This window comes from Chrysochloris asiatica, unplaced genomic scaffold, assembly GCF_000296735.1.
Source record: "Chrysochloris asiatica unplaced genomic scaffold, ChrAsi1.0 scaffold00242, whole genome shotgun sequence".
Classification (NCBI taxonomy): domain Eukaryota; kingdom Metazoa; phylum Chordata; class Mammalia; order Afrosoricida; family Chrysochloridae; genus Chrysochloris; species Chrysochloris asiatica.
Window position 1 is genome coordinate 3,717,631 of NW_006408760.1, and position 22,655 is coordinate 3,740,285.

At 41.0% G+C, this 22,655-nt stretch overlaps 1 protein-coding gene across 1 annotated transcript in view; it reads right to left on the reverse strand.

The window, feature by feature from the left end:
* Positions 1-22,655, reverse strand: part of SIMC1 (SUMO-interacting motifs containing 1) — an 82,119-nt gene that overhangs the window by 46,304 nt on the left and 13,160 nt on the right. Inside the window, exons 3-4 of the mRNA XM_006873497.1 lie at positions 5,979-6,648; positions 5,200-5,876 (exon numbers count right to left, since the gene is read on the reverse strand). Coding sequence (XP_006873559.1) covers positions 5,200-5,876; positions 5,979-6,648 — 1,347 coding nt within the window. The remainder of the gene's footprint in view (positions 1-5,199; positions 5,877-5,978; positions 6,649-22,655) is intronic.

The following is a 22,655-nucleotide window of genomic DNA, read 5'->3' on the forward strand; positions in this document are numbered from 1 at the left end:
TAAAATTAAAAAAAGTATAGGATAGTATTATCTAAAAAACTTTTAATTATATTGGAAAAATGCTTATATTAAGTTAAAAAGTTAGAATTCAAAATTCTATATACAACATGATTTCATCTATGTGAAAATATAGGATGGAAAATAAAATACGAAAGAATCAAGAGCTAGCATAAGGTTGTTTTGGGGTAAGCTTCACAAGAGGTTTACATTCAGTTGCAATCTATATCAAATTAACAAAACAATTAAAGAAAAACATTTTAAATAAGTTTTTGCTTTTGAGAAAACAGTAAATATTTAAATTGCTCTTCAAAAAAGTATGTATATACATATATATAGCTGTGTGCCGTGGAGTCAGTTCCGACTCATAGCGACCCTGTACAGGGTTTCCAAGGCTGTAAATCTTTACGGGAGCAGAACGCCTCATCTTTCTCCTGCGGAACTGCTGATAGTTTCGAACTGCTGACCTTGCAGTTCGCAGCCCAATTTGTAACCACTATGCTACCAGGGAGCTCTGGTAGCGTAGTGGTTACGAATCGGGCTGCGAACCTTAAGGTCAGCGGTTCGAAACTACCAGCCGCTCCGCGGGAGAAAGATGAGGCTTTCTACTCCCGTAAAGATTTACACCCTCGGAAATCCTGTACAGGGTCGCTATGGGTCGGAACCGACTCAACGGCACTTAACAACAACAACAACAACATGCTACCAGAGCTCTCTATATAAGCGTCATACATAAGTTAATTGAAGGGAATATATAAAAAGTGGTTTTCTATTATCTGGGTGGTAGAATTTTGACTGATAATGTTCTTTTTATGCTCTGTGTATTTCTTGATGTTTTCACAATAGTCATATACTACTTTTATTTTTAAATTCTCATTGCAAATTGGGTAAAGGTTTACAGAGCAGACCATTAGTTTTACAAACACCAAATCGTGCACTTTGTTTCATCTCAATGATTGCAGTCTCCTCAATGTAACATCACTTAATCCACTTCCTCCCTGTGTTTCTTGTTCCTGTTTCTCCTTCTTTCTCAACCTTTCTGAACTTTGTCCATGAGTAGATGCTTCCCTTTTGATCTTGAATGGTTGACCATTCTATGGTGTGTATGCCTCACTAGTGTTGTGTCCCATCTATATACCTATCTATTGCTTGACTGAAAATTGAGCCACAGAGTAAGTTCAGTTCCAGATCTGAAGGTTGACCATGGCCATAGTCTCAGGGTTTCAACAGTTTCTATCTGACTAGGCACCTACTACTTTTTAAAACCATCATTTGTCTGCCAGTTTACTGTACTGTGGTGGCTTATGTGTTGTTAGGATGCTGGAAGCTATGCCACAGGTATTTCAAATACCAGCATGGTGAATGTATTTCAGTGAAGCTTCCAAACAGAAGGGAACAAATCTGTCTTGGACACAGTACAGTCAGAATGCGCCTTAAAAGTGAGCACAGGGAGACTGTTTCATGTACTTTGGGCATGTCTCAGGTACTGGTCCCTGGGGAGGGCCCTCATGCTTGTTAGAGTAGAAGGTCCTGGTGTGGCACTGGAGGATAAGCACTGGATCGCAAGATTGGTGTAAATCACAAGGTCAGCAATTCAAACTCACATCCACTCCTCGGAAACCCTATACAAGGCAGCTATGACTTAGAACTGACTTGATGGCACATAACAACAACAACAGAGTAGAAGGTTGGAAAGATCCTCATGGACTGACACATGGCAGCAACAAACATAGTAACAAGTGTGAGGATGGTACCAGACCAGGCAGTATTGAGTTGTGTTGTGCATACAGTCCCTATTGAGTTGGAACTAACTTGATGGTACCCAACAACAACAACTTTTAAAAAATCATTCCATTTTTATAACATGGGAATATAATAGTCATGATAATGATATTTTTTAAATATTTAACTTATTTTCATAACGGAGTCTTGGTGTGGAGCTGTGAGCCTGACTGCAGTCACTTTGAATGGCAGGTTGGCGGTTCAAACTCACCAGCTGCTCCTCGGAAGTGCTATACAGGGTCGCTATAGGTCGAAACCAACTTGACGGCACTTAACAACTACAACATTCTCATAAAAACTGTAAGAAATAAATGTTACTATTTCCATTTTATAGACAAGAAAAGTGAGATTTAGAGAGATTAGACATTTGTCATTCAGTCTGGTCCAAAACATAGATAGTATAATTTCAGACCCCTCTTTTAAGTCCTACTCTCACAAAGAACAACAAAACACACATGCATATGTGTGTATATATATATATATATAAAATCCCAATTATTAAACATTTACTATACATATGAATAAAAATACAACTAAAAAGGAAGTATATCAAATCAACAATAATAAATGCTGAGTGATAGTACTGTGGCTGATATTTTTGTATTTTTTTTTTTTATAATTTTTAACTCAGAAAAGAAGTATTAATTTTTAAAATAGCCACCAAAGATCTGACACCTGATATTTGTTGTTTTTGTTGTTAAGTGCCATCAAGTTGGTTCAACTCATGTTGTTGTTGTGTGCTGTGGAGTCGGTTCCGACTCATAGCGACCCTGTACAGGTTTCCGAGGCTGCAAATCTTTATGGGAGCAGAAAGCCTCATCTTTCTCCTGCAGAACAGCTGGTAGTTTCAAACTGCTGACCTTGTGGTTCGTAGCCCGATTCATAACGACTACGCTATCAGAGCTCCTTAGCTACCCTGTAAAGCAGGGGTAGGGAACATCTGGCCTGAAGGTCATAATGTTGTTGTTAAGTGCCGTCGAGTCGGTTCCGACCCATAGCGACCCTGTACAGGGTTTCTGAGGGTGTAAATCTTTACGGGAGTAGAAAGCCTCATCTTTCTCCCGCGGAACGGCTGGTAGTTTCGAACCGCTGACCTTAAGGTTCGCAGCCCGATTCGTAGCCACTACGCTACCAGAGCTCCTTGAAGGTCATAATAACGCCTGCAAAATCGTTTCGTCTGGTCCTACCAAGGGAACCACAGTTCCAACCTTCAAATTAGGGGTGAGGTAATTAAATGTTTGACCAAATATAGCAGGCTAATTTTAAGCTGATAATTTTGTATGGCCCACGAATGATGCTATAAACTTTGGCAAAAAAAAAAAAAAAAGGCTCCCCACCTCTGCAAAAGGATTACCGAGAAACACCTGGTAGGTTTGAATCATGGACCTTGTGGTTATCAGTCCAGTTCTTATACTATAGCGCCACTCCAGGAGTCCAACATCTTATGTAGAACATTGTAAAACAATGATAACTGGGTTTACCCTTCCAGAAAAATCTTCTGAAGGAGAAAAGATCAGGTAGCTCTTCTCATGCCTCAAATTACTTGAGGGTCCCCCAAAGCTCTCAGATGTTGTTGTTATTCCCTGTTGTTGTTGTTAGGTGCCATCAAGTTGTATGTGGCTTGTCACGAAAATTAAGAGCTAATTTTGACAGGTTTTACATTAGATGTACTTTGCAACCAAGGGTCTTTATTATTATTCACTTCTTGTCTACATAGAGGACATTTAAAAACATATGAGTGTTCTAGATTATTTTGATGCCCATACCTATAATGGAAACTAATACTTATAAAGCACTTCTATAGGCCACAAAAGATGGCTGTGTGCTTTAAAAGGTGTTCATCTTGAATCAAACAACTGTATGACATAGACACTATGCCCCTATTTTGTTGTTGTTGTTGTTCTGTGGATTCAGTTCCAACTCATAGCAACCCTGCACAGGGTTTTCGAGGCTGTAAATCTTTATGGGAGCAGAATGCCTCATCTTTCTCCCGTGGAAACACTGGTAGTTTCGAACTGCTGACCTTGAGGTTAGCAGCTCGACTCGTAATGGCTACGCTACCAGAGCTCCTTATGGCCCTATTTTAGAATTGAACAAACAAACAAAAAAAGACTCAGAGGGGTTAAGGAGAAGGGCTGGTAAGTGGCAGTGTGGGGGAATGGCTGAGGAAGTTGTGCCAAAAAATGACCTCATGAAGAGATTTTTATTAAGGGCTCAAAACAAATCACAAGAAGGACAGAAAAGATTTATAGTTATATTCCAGATGAGATTCTTTAAGAAGAAGCAAAGGTGAAGAAAAAACATCCCTCTCTCTTGTCTAATTGTTAACTACAAATCTGAGTTATGTGTGTACAAAGAAGAGGGATGTGGTCTCCATATGCATTTACTGGTGGCTTTGCCTGGTCACGTGCACCTAAAAAGTTGCCGGTCTTCACTAGGGAACTTGACCTCTCTCCAGTCCCTTAACGGCCCTTGATAATCAACAGATATATCACCAACATAAGGGAAGCCCATTGGGGAAAAAGAATGAGCTAATGGCTGAGCAGAGTCACTCAAAGGAGAAGACCAGAGAAAAGTAGAAACCATTAAAACAAAAGAAGAAAAATCACTCTCAAAAGCCAACTCAATGGGAAATGCATCTTTTGACCTTTTGAACTACCTCAGTCTAGTCTTCTTGATGTTGAGGATGATGTTGTTGCTAATGAACAAGTAGCTTCATAGCATGGGATTTAGCCACACATTTCCCACTTACACACCTGGCTTAGTCCTCATAGATCAAGGATCAATGGGAAGTAGCATCCTTCCTAAAATCGTCAAATGGAATTTCCTCCCTGTAGGTGGAGGGTCAGAGAAGAAGAGGAAGACCCCCTGCGAGATAGATTGGCAAAGTGGCAGCATCAGTGGGCTCAGGCGTGGCAACAATTGTGAGGTTGGCCCAGGATTGGGCAGTGTTTCGTTCTGTTGTGCATAGGGTCACTATGAGTCGGTATCAACTCGATGGCACCTAACAACAACAACAACAACAGCGAGTAACAGTTTTGGAGGTGCTGAGGTGTCAAGAACATTGTTATCTCTGTGATATATCTGGGAGATGAGATAAGGGTACCAGGAAGAGAAAGGCCTAGGAACTGATGAAGACAAGACTCTGATGATGTCCTGTGATGAGCCAGACACTCTAATAGATACTTTACATGTTATCTCATTTAATGGTCTGGTGAGATAGGTTTTTATCCATATTTTACAGATAGGAAAGCTGGGGTTTAGATAGGTAAAGTGACTTGCACAGTATCAGTGTTTTAAGTGTGGGGCTGAAATTTGTATCCCACTGGCTGTATGGTGTGTACTGGGCCTACCCTCCCATGCATGGATTGTAATCATACTCAAGACCCCCAATCTTTAGGATAAGAAATGGTAGCTCACCTCTCTTGTATCTTTATCTGGTATCAGTGTCTGGAAGAAGAGGTGATGTATCGGAGGACGTAAGAAGTACTTCAGTCTATGCAGGCATGGTCTGGTGGTCAGCCTGCCTTGTGGGATTTGTGATTGGACCTGGACAGACCCAAATTTGGTAGGCTCTGACAGTGATATCGATTTTCTGGCTTGGGTATCCAGGACAGAGAGCCAAGAAACTCTCTCTAAGGGAGTTTCAGGCTGTGGAGGCTGCAGAGGCTGTGGACTGGGAGAGCAGCTCCGAGAGGATGGGGTAGAGACAACCATAGGAGCATCACTGTTCTGTAGATCATTCTGAGGCAAGTCAGGCTTGTCTTGTGGTAAGTTAGGCAGGCTTCCAAGTGGGCGTGCTACATCTCCAGAGGGACAGAGCACATCTCCTGGTAAATGTGGTTCAACTATTGGTGGGTGTGGCATACTTCCTGGTGATTGTGGCACATCTTCTGGTGACATGGGCATATCTCCAGGTGACTGTGGCACATCATGTGGTGACATTGGCATATCTCCAGGAGACTGTGGAACATCTCCAGGTGAATGTAGCATATCCCCAGGTGGCTGTGGCACATCTCGCAGGCATGCCACATTCTGTGGATATATATTTTGAGATGTGCCTGGAACATCATGAGGTAGGCCCAAAGAATCTTGAGATGGGCAGAGTGAATCTTGAGGTGGGTTTGGTGAGAGCTGAGGAGGCCACACTAAGTCTTGAGGTGGACTTGGTTTATCCAGCTGAGGGACCAGTCCATTCGGAGGGCAGGGCACTTCTTCAGGAGGGCATGGCACTTCTTGAGGCAGGCGAGGCAAGGCTTGTGGTCGGCACTGCATGGTTTGCGGAGGGCATGACAAGGCTCGTGGTGGGCAGGAGGAGGCTCGTGGAGGACATGGTGAGGCTCGCAGTGGGCATGGCAAGGCTTGTGGTGGACAAGGCACATCTTGCTGTGGGCATGGCAAGGGTGCCCTTTGATTGCTGTTACTATTATTGCTTGTTGGGGAGAGAGAGTGAACATCTGAAGTCAGCTGTAGGTTTGCCAAGAAGCTGAGATCACCTTTGAATGCTGTTGAACTACAGTTTGGCTCTGCTGGATAAATAGAGTCCTGATTGATGGATGTGGGGAGCTGGGAACCTTCAAATCTGGTCTCTTCCAACAGGTCCAAATCCACAGGATCATTGTTAACGATTCTCCGTGCCACAGGCCAAGAGCTTCTGTCTACTCGCCCTTCTAATGCCTCTTTGCTGGAGGGGTTGGCACATGTCTGAAGACTAGTTGATTCCTTCTGGGAAGGAGCAACAGGTTCTAGAGTCAAGTCAAGAGTGGCAATTGGCCTGTTTTCTTCCTCGGTTCTTGTTAGGTCGATAACACAGAGTTCATTACGATCTTTTGCCCTTGGTCTGTCTTCTTCAGTTAAGTCGATGAAGTCCTGTTGAAGAATTATGAGAAGGTAGGAGGTCAAGTAGGGATTCTCAGCTATATTAGAAAATTTAAGTCCTGAGTATTATTTTATCTTTTCACTTCACTGATAAGTTATACTTACTTCTTGTGTACCATAAACATTGCTTTCTTTGGTTAACATTTAGCTATGGTTAAAACTGTCAACCTTTATACTTTAAAGCATTATCCAAATGTCATATATATATATATATAACTGGGTACATACTGTGAATTTTTTTCTGATCTAAGAAGGACAGGTATTGGAGATGTCAACCTTAAATTACAAAGTAATAACCAACCTTTGTTGAGAAAAACAAAATCAAGCAAATATACAAGTTAACTACAACAAAAGGTAAACAAGGACTAATACAAGAGACTCAGTAGGTTAAGCACTGAGCTGCTAATCCCATGCCCAACAGTAAAGGCCTACATTGCCTAGAAGAGACTATTTGGGGGAATTATAGATGTTAAAGGCAATTATGATAATGGCTGAGAAGGAAGTGAGGAGACTTTAACACTAGATATGAACCAGATGGTAAGAAGCAGTGGCAAAGAAACTGCAGCAGGGGAGCCAGAGGGACCAACACAAGTTATCACAGGAGCTGACCCATAGAGCAAGAGAGCAGGAGGCTTCCTCGCAGTCTGGGCAGTTATCTGTGAAGTTAAGAGCTGAGTGTACTGGAGGAGTAGGGTGCCTCTAGGCACTTATTGGAAGAGCTACAGAGCTTTGTAACACTTGCTCAAGCAGAACTTAGACCATGCTGACTTCTTCAAGAGACCAAGGAAGCAGGGAGCAGAAGCTAAGAAACAAGTCATCTGGGAAGCAGAGCTGCTTTGATCTCAAAAGGTAGGGCCATGACCTCTGGATTCTCAAAGGCTGAATCCACGGCCTTTTAGGGTTCTAAGGGTGTGGCCACAGTTTCTTAGGTTTCAAAGACTTGTGTCTTCACTAACTAGGTTCTGGAATGTGTGGGGCTACCATCAAGATGGGGCCATAGCCCAAAGCTAAGGGGTGGGGCTGCCATGTCTGAGGGAGCAAAAGAATGTTTGTCAGGGCCAAAAGGGGGTGGGGGTGGGTCACCACTCAAGAGCACTAGGAAAATGGGGTCCAAAGTAGCGGAAGCAGAGTTGCCACTCTAGTGGGACTGGAAGGCAGAGCTGAAACCCAAGGTCCAGGGGCCTCCACCAAGAATCCAGAGAGCATGGCCAACACCTAGAGCAAGGCCACTGCTTAGGTGGGCTCAAAGAATAGACGATTTCTTTTCAGGCTTTGAGAGCTACTATAAATTTTCTGCTGGGTGATTAGCTTATTTGCTGCCCGTTATTCCATTTTCCCCTCCAACTTTTGTTTGTAATGGAAATGTCAGCCTTGTGCCTATTCCACCATTGTATTTTGGCAGACTTTTGGCATGATATGATGGACTGAAAGTGTTTTGCATGTATCAAGGACATGAATTCTCATTGGAATATCATAGATTGAAGCGTGTCCCTTCAAAATAAGTGTCAGCTTGGCTGGGTCATGATTCTCAGTGGTTTGGCAGTTACGTAATGAAGTAAGGTGGCAGTTATGTGATGATTCCCTATGATGGGATCTGATGCTAGAAATCAATAAGAGAATTAAGTTGTTTTGTTGTTAAGTGCCGTCGAGTCGGTTCCAACCCATAGTGACCCTGTACAGGGTTTCCGAGGGTGTAAATCTTTACGGGAGTAGAAAGCCTCATCTTTCTCCCACAGAGCAGCTGGTAGTTTCGAACCGCTGACCTTAAGGTTCGCAGCCCGATTCATAACCACTACGCTACCAGAGCTCCTTAAGAGTGGGCTGCAATACCCTTAATCCCATCATAACACTGTTCTGATGTAAAGGGGTTTCCCAGGGATGTGACCTGCAACACCTTTCATCTTACAAGAGATAAAAGGAGAGAGCAGTGAGTACAGAGAGAGGGATCTACTGCCATCAAGAAAAAGATCATTGGGTCTTTCAGTGGGGTCCCTGCACTGTGAAACTCCTAGATCCAGGGAAAGATTGATGCCAAGACACATGTAGATTTCATGAGGAATGCTGCACCAACAGATGCTAATAACGACCTTTCTCCAGAGCCAGTGTTTTGAATTCAGACTTTTAATTTCACAAACTGTAAGAGAATAAATTTCTGCTTGCTAAAGCCATCCACCAGTGGTATTTCTGTTAAAAACAGTTCTAGATAACTAAGATAAAAGGGAAAACTCAAATATTTTGCACTAAAAAGAGTGACAGGAAAGTGGCAAGAATGCCCCTTCAATGACAGAAAACCTGCCAGAACTGGAACAACACAGCGGTCCTGTGAAACTCTGGCTCTTACAGGTTTCAGTATTGTTTAACATTGTGGAAAGTTGCCACAAAGTTTACAAAGTAGTTAAATTATTTTAGATTCCAATCAACAGTATACTAGAGTTCTAATTGGCTCTACATTCTCTCCAAGGAAAAACAGTTAACTTTTAAAATGTAACCATTTCAATGTGTTGTTGTTGTTAGATGACATCAAGTCCGTACTGACCCACAGCAGAATGAAACACTGCCCGATCCTGGGCCAACCTCACTACTGTTGCCATGCTTGAGTCCACCGATGCTGCCACTTGGCTAATCCATCTTGTTGGGGGTCCTTCTCTTTTTCTCTGACCCTCTGCCCTACCAAACATAATGTCCTTTTCCAGTGACTGGTTCCTCCTGCCAATATGTCCGACGTATGAGAGATGAAGTTTGGCCATCCTGGCTGCACTTCTTCCAAAATGGATCTATTGGTTCTTTCGACAGCCCATGGCTGCCAAAAACTTCATGTCAAAAACCTTCAATGTAGGAAGTATTATTTCTTGGTGGTTTTCATTTACTTTTCCCTTATGACCAAAAATTTTAGCATTCTTTTGAGTTTACTGGCCATTCACTCATTTTCTTTTACTAAGTATCTTTTCAAATGATTTGCATATTTTAGAATTAGGTTATTTTTCTTAATATACACTGAATACAAATCCTTCTTCATATATGTTGTTGTCAAGTGCATTTGAGTTGATTCTGACTCATAGTGACCTCATACAGGGTTTCCAAGAAGCTGCTGGTGAATTTGAACCACCAACCTTGTGGTTCAAACCAACCTTACGGTCCAGTGCATTATCCCACAGTGCCACCATACTGGGAATATTTTCTAGATTCTATAGCCTGCTTTGCTGGTGTGGCACTGTGGGTTAATGCACCAGACTTTATAGCCATTTGAACTGCAAGGTTGGCGTTTCAAGTTCACCAGTTGTTCCTAGGAAACCCTATACAGGGTTGCTATTGGTCAGAAATGACTCGACGGCACTTAGCAATAACATAGTCTGCTTTAAAAAAAAATTTTTTTTTTAAATTACATATCTGTTGTAGAAGATTTCTTTAATGTGCTAAAAGTCAAAGGTGTCAGTTTGAGGACTAAAGTGCACTTGCCCATGGTATTTTCAACCACCTCATATGTAAGTGGAAGTTGGACAATGAATAAGGAAGACTGAAGAAGAATTGACACTTGAATTATGGTGTTGGTGGCGAACATTGAATATATCATGGGGTGCTAGAAGAATAAACAAATCTGTCTCGCAAGAAGTACAGTCAGAATGCTCCTTAGAAGTGAGGATTGCAAGACTTTGTCTCACATACATTAAGGCATTTTATCAGAGGGACCAATCTTTGGAGAAGGACATTATGCTTAGTAAAGTTAGATTGTCTGAGAAAAAGAGGAAGACCCTCAGTGAGATAGATTGGCACAGATGTTGTGATAATGAGCGTGAGGACCTGGATGCTGCAGGGGTGGTGCACACTACCCACTGGGTTTCCCGTCAGCCCCTCTCACTTTCACATCATGATAATCAACAAGTCTGAGCTTCCTCTGAGGCTGCAATGACCAGGTCTGGCCTCTGCCCTTAACCTTAAACTACAGATGCTGCTTGCCACTCACTCATTGACCTCACTCCCACCTCCCACCTAGTCTGCTTGATCCTCACCTGTGTCTACCCAGGATGGGGTACTGAGGTGTTACAAAGGTGCTGATCAACTGACACGGAGTCCTGTGGATACCAGGCATTTGAATATCCATCTCAAGGCTTCTTCTGACAGCTGCCTGGCCAATCCTTCCTGCCCTTTGGGAGCTTGGGTCAGATTCTGGGGTTCCACTTCCTGTCTGGCCCCGAGTGGCCTACCTTCAGGTCACTGGCTACTGTTGCCCCGACCTTAGCTCCCTTGGCCACCCAATCAGTTAGGGAGTGTTCTGTCCTGCTGACCTCACTCCAGCCCCACTTCTCAGAACCCAGTAGTTAGTTCATGCCCCCTCGCCCCTCCTGGGCAGTAAAATACTATTACCTTTCTGTATGCAAATAGAAAATGGGCTGAGGACTCAGACAGGGTTCTCAGAAGGAACAGGAATTTGTTACTATCAGACATAAGTTGTTAATGTGCAAAACAGTAGAAAAATAGATATTTTTATTTTACTATTGTCATAAATGTGTGGAGGTTCTGTAGGACTTCAAACCATGAGGTCGGTAGTTCGAACCCACCAACTGCTCTGTGGAAGAAAGAAGAGAATTTGTTCCTGTAAAGATTTACAGCCTTGGAAACCCTGTTTTATAAGTCAGAACTGACTCAATGGCACTTAACAGCAGCAAATGCAATATGTTACATAATGAGATAGGCAATAAGTGAGAAGAAGTTGTATCAGACGTCATCAAAATGAAAAGCTTTTGTATAACAAAGGGATTGATTCACCAACAAACTTAAGAGACAATCTATTGATTGGGAGAAAATTTTAGGTAACCATATATCTGACAGGCGTTTAATCCAACTCACTCCAAACCCACTGCCACTGAGCTGATTCCAACTCACAGTGACATTATAGCACAGAGGAGAATTGTTCCCTAGGATTTCTAAGGCTGTACATCTTTACGGAAGTAGCCATGAGTCCTAATGGTCTAACATCCAAAATTCATTATTCATTCCCAACCAAACCAGTTACCATCAAGTTGATTCTGACTCATGGCAACCCAAGTATGGCAGAGAACCACACAGTCCACAGGATTGTAACCTTTCAGAAACAGATCACCAGATTTTTGTTCTGAGGTACCTCTCAGTAAGTTCAAACTTCCAACCTTTTAGATAGTTGCTATTATTGTTACCTTTTAGATAGTTGCTGTTATTGTTAAGTGCTATCGAGCTGGTTCATAGTGACCCTGTATAGGGTTTCCAAGGTGAGTAGTCTAGCTTTTAATCTAGTTGTTGTTGGGTACCATAGTGTCAGCTCCAACTCATAGACACCCTATGCACACAGAACAAAACACTGCTTAGTCCTGCGCCACCCTCACAATGGTTGTTACACTTGAGCCCATTGCTGCTGCCACTATGCCAATCCCTTAATAGTCGAGCACATAACCATCTGCACTACCCAGGGACTCAATCACTATCCATTAAAGAAAAGCAACTCAAAACCACAATGAAATACTTTGCTGTTGTTAGGTGCTATACGGTAAGCACTGAACTGCTAACCCTTGCGGTTCTGGCTCATAGCAACCCTGTATAGGGTTTCCGAGGAACACCTGGTGAACTTGCACCAATCTAGTGGTTCAAACCGACCTTGCAGTCCAGTGCATCAACCCACAGCGCCACACTAGGACTCTAAAACCATATGACTCAACAATTTCACTTCTAGGTGCATACCCAAAAGAACTGAAAGAAGAAATGCAGTCAGACACCTGCACGCCAATGTTCACTGCAATACTCTTCACAACAGTCAAAAGATGGAAACAACATAAATGTCCATTGACAGGTGAGTAGACAAACAAAATGTGGTATATCCATAAAATTGAATGTTACTCAGCCATAAAGTAAAATGAAGTTTTGATACATGCATGGACCTTGAAAACACTATACTGAATGAAGCAAATCAGTCAAAAAGAACAAATATAGTATGATCTGACCTAATTTTGGCACGAAACTATTTAGAACAGGCAGTTGCAGAGTGACCAGAGTTTATTAGAGGTTATCAAGGGGCAGGCAGGAGTGCTTGGAGGCACCCCACAATACAAGTGAGCCTCCAGCCCAAAGCTTTATTTGTTCCCTGGACTGGGAAGTCTACTACTCTGCCTAGTGCTCTGGCTCTTGTTGGATCTGCTGTTCCGGCTCCTCTGTTACCTCTCCAGAGCCACAGCTTTCTTTCCCTGGGTCAAGGAGATTTAATATGCAGGGATCTCAGGGTCCAAAGGACATGCTCCACTCCTGGCTCTTTCTTCTTGATGGTAGTGAGAGCCCTACTCTCTCCCCTTGCTTTTAAAAGGATTCATTTAAAACCCAGGAGTATGGCCACATTGACAAATCCCAAAGTTTTTACAATCACAATTAATCCTGTTAACAATCATTTATAAAGGAATCATATAATCCTGACAGTATCTTCTCCCACCTTGTCTTACTCAAGCTCATCAGGGGGAAAAAAGTCATTTGGTGCAAGTTACAAAGACTAGGGCTAGAAGAGCCATATTAAATAACTTGATGTACTGCAGAAAGTTTTTCACATCATAGGGTAGGTCATTCAATAGTGTTAAACAAGATAACTACTTAAGAAGAATTTCTCCTTTTAGTTAAATACCAGACAGCTGAAATACGTTAGACTGTTATAATGGCACAAACCTAGGAAGTTGAATACTCTTCATGCTGGCTAGAATATAAGCAAGCAGGTATTCTTATATAATGCTGCTGTTATTAAGTGCTGAATCAATTCTGACTCATAGTTACCCTGTATATGGTTTCTGAGGAGCAGGTGGTGGATTTGAACCGCCGACCTTGTGGTTAGCAGTCTGATGCTCATCCTACAGCACCATACCAGGACTTCTTATAAACTGCTAGTGTAAGAATACGTATGTTACAACCTTTTAAACTATAATTTAGTGATTTTTATATCAATTGGGGATTTTAGATGCAAGCAACACAAAATTAACTCTGACATAATTTTGGCACAAAAGGAACTAGTTAAAGGAATGAATAGTTTCTGCAATAAAGAGAATGGCAAAGATGTCAGTTTGAGGACTAAAGTGTGCCTGACCCAAGCCATGTGTTTTTCAATAGCCTCATATGAATGTGAAAGTTGGACAGTGAATAAGGAATACCATAGAACAATTAATGCTTTTGAGTTATGGTGTTGGAGAAGAATATTAAAGGTACTAGGGACTGCCAGTAGAACTAACAAATCTGTGTTGGAAGAAGTGTAACCAGAATACTCCTTAGAAATCAAGATGACCAGACTCCATCTCTCATATTTTGGACAGATTATCAGGAGGGACCGGTTCCTGGAAAAGGATATCATAATTGGTAAAGTGAAGGGACAGAGAAAAAGAGGGAGACCCCCAATGAGATGGACTGGCACAGTGGCAGCAATTGTGAGGATGGTGCAGGACTGGGTGGTGTTTTGTTCTGCTGTTCATAGGGTCACTATGGGTCAGTACCAACTTGACAGCACCTAACAACAACAAAGAGAAGGGCCTGAAAACCAAGTTTAAAGACTATGCAGCCAATAATGGGGCCCTAAATCATGAAGATTCCACGTCACTGCTACTGAGTACAAACACCCCTGCTGCCATGGCCAGCAGCACCAATGTGTACCCTTATCACTAAACCTCTACCACTGCTGCATGTGGTTACCGCTGTTGCAGCCCCACCCTACCCCCCAAAATGGAGCACACTTGGGCCTTGGTTTTTCTTGTCACTGGCTTCTAAATCAATGTCTGGAATGAGCACATCTGACTGGTGAAAGCTAAGTTCCATGTCTAACACCTAGATGCAAGGGAGCTTGGGAAGTGACTTCTGGAAGGAGATTATGCCTTGAAAGGTGAGAGTTCTACAAACATAATTCTGGGGTTCAAAATCAAATTTGCCCCAAAGAATGATATTCATGTCTGCAATAATACTACCTATTAAAATTATAAATTCAACGGGGCTTCAAAAAGTTCATGGAAAAAAATGAAAGCATAATGGATTTTTTCCATGAACTTTCTGAAGTCCCTCATTAGTCTTTAACCTCCAAATTCCATTACAAGGAAATGATCCCACAAATATCATCTTGCCAGAGAGATTGTCACATTATAATTTATAAGAGGAGACATGAGAGGGCTTCAAAAAGTTTGTGGAAAAATAAGACTTAAAGATACTAGAAGTTTTCCAAGAACTTTTTGAAGCCCCCTCTTATTAAAATCAGTAAGAGACTTGCTGAAGTTATGATATATCTTTCATATTACAAAAACATACAGCTGATAAAGTATTTATTGACTATCTACTATGTTCCAGGAACCAGGTTAGGCACTGGGAAAACCATGTGAGCAAAGCGGGCAATAATCTGAAGGAAGTACTAATGTATATTTTTAATACAGTAAATGGTAAAAAGAAATTACTATAATCCTATTTGGAAAGAAAATAGACATTTACATCTGTTTGGGCATATACACATAAAGAAAATTTATGGAACAACATAAAAACTATTATCTCTGGACCATGGAAATGAACAGAAATTAATTACAAATGTCCTAAATTTATCCCTTTAAATAATTTAAGAAACAACTCTTTGTGGCTCTGCCATCCAAAGAGAGGAAGAAAGAAAGAAAGAAAAAGAAAAAGAAAAGAAAGTATTTCATTGTTGCTTTGCAAAGACAATGAATTCTTCATGCACAGGTTTCCCCCATGTCTCATTTATTTAATTCCTTGATTAATATGTCCCAATTTATTTATTTTAATTCCTTAATTAATTATGGCCCTGGCCAGAAAATTTATGGAACAACATAAAAACTATTATCTCTGGACCTTGGAAATGAACAGAAATTAATTACAAATGTCCTAAATTTATCCCTTTAAATAATTTAAGAATAATGTTATAATTTAAACTGAGGAACACATTTATTTTTCAAATGATATAAATATATAACTTCAAAAAATAAAATAAAGAACCCACTAGAGGGTGCAGGTTCGTTTTGTGGGGGTATATTTTGATACAACTACAACTTAACTTTCTAGGTTGGTTTATAGTGGAGTGAGAGCTATCATTGCTGTTATCAGATGGATCTTGGCTCAAAGCAGAGAATACCAGAAATATGTTTACTTGTGTTTTATTGACTATACAAAGGCTTTCAACTGTGTCAATAATGACAAGCTACGGACAACAGTGCAGAGAATGGGTATTCAAGAACACTTACTTGTGCTCATGGGGGACCTGTATAGTTCAATTAGAACAATGGGGCACTAAATGGTTTAAAATCAAGAAAGGTGTGTGCCAGCATTGCATTCTTTCACCATACTTATTCAATCTGCATGCTGAGCAAATAATCTAAGAGGCTAGATTATATGAAGGAGAATATAAATATAGCATCAGGATTGGAGGAAGATTCATTAACAGAAATGACATACAGATGATACAACATACAGATGAATATCAAAGACCACAGCCTTCAGTATGGGTTGCACCTCAATGTAAAGAAAAAATTTTCACCACAGGACCAATAAATGACATCAAGATAAATGGCAAAAGAAACCATACCATGTATTTCATTTGGCAAATCTGCTGCACAAGGCCTCTTTAAAGTGTTCAAGAGCAAAGATGACAGTTTGAGGACTAAGGTGCACCTGATCCATATCATGCATTTTGAATAGCCTCATATGCATGTGAAAATTGGACAATAAATAAGGAAGACTGTAGAAGAACTGATGCATTTGAGCTATGTTTTTGCAGAAGAACATTAAAAGTACCAAAAAACTTACTAGTTGCTTCTAGGAAACCCTATGCAGGATCACTATGGGTCAGAACCAACTTGATGGCACTTAACAACAACTTCTTTCGTGAGGTGGAAGCCCGTTCTTATCTCTCTGTAAGAAAGTCTGTGCTTAATAAATTCTGCCTATCATTTATCTGTCTAAGCCTCTTGTCTTTTTAACCTCTTTTGCATGGAGTAAGTGTGTTACACTTTACCAGTTCTTGGAAGGACAGTAGCACCGTTTCAGGGACAACACTTCAACGGTAACACTATGAATTGGAATAGATTTGATAGCAGTGATTTCTTTAAAAACTGTTGTTTTTAAGTACCATCAAGCCCTGTATAGGGCTTCCGAGGAGCAGCTGATGAGTTTGAACCACCAACCTTGCAGTTCAAACTGCCCTTTAGGTCCTGTGTATTATCCCACAGTGCTACACCAGGACTCCCCACCCTTAATCCTCTTACTGGTTTATTCACATCAGAACACACCACTAGGGATCATCACATAACTACCACATTACATCATTACATAATTGCCAAACCACTGAGGATCATGGCCCAGCCAAGCTGACACATATCTAGGGGAGACACACAATTCAAGCCATCATGGCACATGACAAGCTGTTCAAAACTGATCCTTACAAAAATCTGTTGGGTCCATTCTCATAAAAACACTTATTTACAAATATACACATTTTCAAAATGGAATATATCTTGCAGCTTGCTTTTCCTCCCACTAGCCATCTGCCCATGCCGGGGCTAAATGTGAGTCTACCTCAGTTTCCTTATCTATCAAGCAGGGATAATAATAGTACTTACCTCATGGGGTTGCAGTGAAGATTATTAGAGTTTAGTTCCTAACACTTCACATGTGCTTGGCATAAATGCCAGCTATTTTTACTATGTGGTACTTCCCAAGATTAACATCTCAACCCTATATGGCAAACAGTCATTGGAACTGAAACATTAGCTCCTTGTTATATAACAAGGGCTCAGGGTCCATACAAAGAGAGCCATAGGTTTTTACTGATGGTCAAGGAGAAACCTCATTAAAGGATAGTTATACATACTACGCTTCTGTTTGGGAAGGTAATAGTGTAAAGATATCAATTCTCCTTTACTTAACTTAGAAATGGAATGCAATGATTCTCCAGGAGACAGTTGGCAATGTCTGAAGACACTTTCATTTGTCACAAATGGGGGAGCTGCTACTGATATCTAGTGGGTAGAGGCTAGAGATGCTGCTAAAATATAAACATTTTATATTTTATAAACCCCCATACCAAAAAACTCTCTGATTCTAAGAAATCCTCATCTAAAGAAATCCTTGACAAAGTGATTCTAAAGTTAAATTAGAGGAATAAATGGGCACAAATAGCCAAGAAACTTTATTTTTGGAGGATGGCAGGAAGTAAGCAGTTAACAAAAGATAATCTCAAACCACAAACATTAAACAGTAAAGTTCTAGCACTCAGAACAGACAATTCAATGAAACATAATAGAAACACACTCATTTTATAAAATATTTTCGTGTTAAAAAAAAAAAATGGCCAAGAAAAAAATAATCGCTCACGAAAAGTAACAGCCAGAATGTTTTCTCCAAATATCTAAAATTGGATACAAGGTCAGTGGTTTCAGCCCACCAGAGGCTCCAGGGGAGAAAAATGAGGCTTTCTGCTCCTGTGAAGATTTAAAAGCCTCAGAAACCCTGTACAGGATTGCTAACAACCACCATCCTGCACATGTGTTCATTTGTTTGTTGGGGGTAGGGAGGCAGGGAATGATTAGGAGTAAGGAGAGAGGGTTAGGACTCTGGCTAGATCTAGGCTAGGTCTAAGACTTTGTTTAGTGTTAGGGCTATTATTAAGACTAGGGGTAGGTGCTGGGTTAGGACTAGGAGTAAGGCTTGGTCTAGTTTTAGGGTTACAGTTAGGTTTATTTATTTACTTTTCTTGAAATCTACTTGATTTCCTCTTCATTTAGAAGTTCTATAACTACATTATTCCCTCTTTTTACTTTGTTTTTCTGTTGTTGTTTCAACCGTACCTCAGGTTTTCTATTTTCAGTATTGTAGGTCTGTTTTATTTTGACTACTTCTATATCTAGGTTGAGTTCTAAGTGATATTGTCATGTATGCTAGTCTTAGGATGTTGTCTGTTTGTTGGTTCTCTGTCCAAAGAACATCCTTTAGGGGTTTTTTTAAGGTTGGTTTGGTTTTTACAAATTCTCTTAATTTCTGTTTATATGAGAATAACCTAATCCACTATGTGATGGACAATTTTGCTGTGTATATGATTCTTGGTTGGCAATTTTTTTTCCTGAGTTTTAGATATGTCATCCCATTGTCTTGCCTACATGGTTTCTGTCGAGAATAAAAGCTTAGCCTTATTAGTTCTCCACTGTAGATATTTTTTGTTTTCACTAAGCTGCTCTCAAGTTTCTTTCCTTGTTATTTCTTTTGAAAAGTTTGATTATACTGGTAATTTTCTTTTGGAGTTGATCTTGTTTGAAGTTTGTTCAACTTCTTGAATGGCTATCTTCTTTGTCTTCTATGTTAGGTAAGTTTTCTACCAACAACTCTTGGACAATATTCTCTGTTTTGGGGGGGTTTCTTTCTGTTATGTAATTCCAATCACATTTAAGTTATTCCTGTTGGTGGTGGTGGTGATGTGCCATGGAGTCGGTTCCGACTCATAGCGACCCTGTACAGGATTTCCGAGGCTGTAAATCTTTACGGGAGCAGAAAGCCTCATCTTTCTCCTGCGGAACAGCTGGTAGTTTCGAACTGCTGACCTTGCGGTTGGCAGCCAGATTCGTAACCACTACGCTACCAGAGCTCCTTATTCCTCTTGATAGTGTCACATAAAATTTAAATTTTCTTCAGATTATTTTTGTTCTTGTTTTTTGATTATCCCTCTGGAAGATAAACATTGATTTTTCTTCAAGCTCAATAATTCGGTCTTCCATTGATTCAATGCTATGTCTTTGCCCGTTCACTTTATTATTTATTTCTGAAGTCTTAATGTTAATCTTCAAGTAGACCTGGTAGCACAGTGAGCTGCTAACCATGAATGAGGTCAGCAGCCTGAATCTACCAGCCACTTCTTGGGAGAAAGATGAGACTTTCTGCTCCCGTAAAGATCTGCAACCTCAGAAACCTCAGAAGCAAGGTTGCTGTGAGTCAGAATCTAACTGGCACATAACTACTATCACCACCAATGTTAATTTTCTGGCTTTCTAATTGCTGTTTTTTTGTTTAGTTTTTTCCAGTTTTACACTGATCGTTTCATTGCAATGATTACAACTTCCTCCGTGCATCATCATTCAAAAGTATTTGCTTCCATTCCCTATTTAGTTTTGTTTTCTTGGGGGGAGAGGCAATGTACACAGAAACAATCAGGAATATAGAATAATTTAAACAACCAAAGGACATATTCTGCAAGCCTGCTTCCTGGCTGCCAGCACATAGTCTATGTCTTCCTATGAGTCTAGAGTCCTAAGCTGCTCACCTGAGGATAGCAGCCCGATTCGTAACCATTACGCTACCAGAGCTCCTATTGTCTGCATATAGCAGGTTGTTAATGAGTCTTCCTCCAATCTTGATACCATGTTTTCTTCATATAATCCAGCTTCTTGGATTGAATAAGCATGGTGAAAGAATACAACCCTGGCGCACATCTTTCCTAATTTTAAATCATTCAGTATTCCCTTGTTCTGTTCAAACAACTGCCTCTTGGTTTATGTATAGATTTCTCATGAGCACAATTAAGTGTTACAGAATTGGTGGTGGTTATGTGCCGTGGAGTCAGTTCCGACTCACAGCGACCCTGTACAGGGTTTCTGAGGCTGTGAATCTTTACGGGAGCAGAAAGCCTCATCTTTCTCCCGTGGAGCACCTGGTAGTTTCAAACTGTTGACCTTGCAGTTCACAGCCCGATTTGTAACCACTATGCTACCAGAGCTCCTTGTTACAGAATTAGAGAGATACAAATCAAAACAACAATGAGATATTAGCTCACCCAGCATTAATAGCAAAAGTTCAAAAAAAGGGTAGACACATGTTAACTAGGGTGATGGGGATGACAATATACAAGAAAGAGATTGGCAGAAAAATGATGACGGCAGATGAAGACACAGGGAGGTTTGCAAGGGTTAAAAGGAATAGCAGTAAATAGTGCTATATACAAAACCCTGGAACAACAGCACTCTGTAGGTAGATACATGGACAGATACACAGGCAGAATGGGCCCCTGTACACTCTTAAACTAAATTCCTTCTTGAAAACTTGTAAGCCAGTCACTTTGTACCTTCATCGCCCCCTCATTTTAGATAGCCAATGCCTAAGTTGCCCGTTCCTATCTATCCTATATACAGAGGGGATAGGATTGATACTTGATGTGAAGACTCCTTCCCTCTCAGTTGGTATTTTGAGCTACTACATCCATAAGTATAGGTCAAGTTCATCAAACTGTATCAATTTATACTTGTTTCCTTATATTGAAAAAAAATGTTTTAAATCTTCCTTTAGTTGAGTTTTGATCATCAAGCCATCAAAGCTAGGTCGAATGGGTACTGTCTACAAGTTTGAGCATTCTTGTGCATCTCCCCTCACTTCATATCAGCTGGATGCTTTGCTCTCAGCTCTAGCCCTCTGTGGTTATGTCCATGTCTAATTGCTGTTTTTGTATTGTTTCTATTTTTCCTTTGTCAGTTTGTCTCCTGAATTATTCTGTAGTTTTATCTAGGTCTTCCTTGATTTCATCTGCAGTTTTCCCGACTGTTCTCTTTAACTGCTGAAGATGTCTAAATAGTATTCTTTTGAATTCCTTATCAGATTTTTCTGACACTATTTCTGGTATTATATTTTCTGATGGCAGTTTAGTTGCTTGTTTGAGGCACTCTGTCTAGTTTGGTCACTTGTTTGAGGCACTCATCTGTTTTCTCCGAGACATTGTGTTACTCTATCTATATTTAATTGATGACTGTATATAGGCGTGTTCTTAGGCATTCACTACCTGGCTTCTGGAATCCTGGTGTGTTGCTGTGGATTAATGTGCTGGACTGAAATGTTAAGTTTGAACCATAAGGTTGGAGGCTCAAGCTCACCAGCCAATCCTTGGAAACCGTATACAGGGTCGCCATGAGTCAGAACTGACTTGATGGCACTTAACAACAACCTGGCTCTTGGTGGATGGGGTTAAGACTGGAAGTGTGAATGTGGTTTTCTGTTTACTACTTGTGTAGCATAGTTCAGGGTAGTTTCACATGCATCCAGAAGCAGGGGTGCTATGCCTGGTGCCCAACTCCAGGCAGAGCAGAGGCTGTAGAGCGGGTGCCACTGGGTTGGCGAGGGCAGGGGCTGGCAGTACCCCTGGCTATCAGGAGGGTGTGGGAAAAGGGACAATTGCACCCCCTTCTCCACCCTCTAGCTGTGCCCTATGCTTGCAGGCCACTGTATCAACAGCTGTTCGCAAAAGTTCAAGATGGAATCAACTTGGCAGTATTTAACAACTACTCCTATTCGGTTTCCTCTTCCAGGTGGCACTCAAGCCATCTCTCTGTCCTATCCACTGAAGCTCAGGGTTCCAGGACCACCATCTGCATCTGTTCCACTCAGTCTCCCATGTCTTTCTTGCAGAGGGTCTGCTGTGTGTGTCTGCCTACTACGTCATCTTGCCCTTGAAGTCCAAGCCATATAATTTTTAATTGTTTCATATGCATGCAAAAGTCAGACAATTAAAAAGGAAGACAGCTCTCACATGAACTTTCCAGGACACACCCCTTAATGGTCCCTACTTGGAATGTCATACCCTGAGAGCCTCAGACTATAACCTTTCTAATCTGCAACAGTCCCTTCCCTGCTTTCTATCAGCCTGGTGTGCATATGGGATACATAGCTGCTGCCTTCAGTTATGGTTGTGGGAGGAAACTGCTTGGCTTCCTGTACCTATTTAAGGTCACTGTATGGAGATGTTGTTGCTGGTTAAGTGTCATTGAGTCAGTTCCAACTTATAGTGAGTCTGTGTGGTATATCCAAGGAGCAGTTGATGGGTTTGAACTGCTGACCATGTGGTTTGCATTCCAGTGCTTGTCCTAACACACCACACCAGGAGTCCGATTTAAGGTCACCATATGGAGATTGGACTTTTGAAACTCATCATGGAGTCTATGATTTCCCTCATTTGGGTGGTCTATGCATATCTTTGTCTCATATTTACT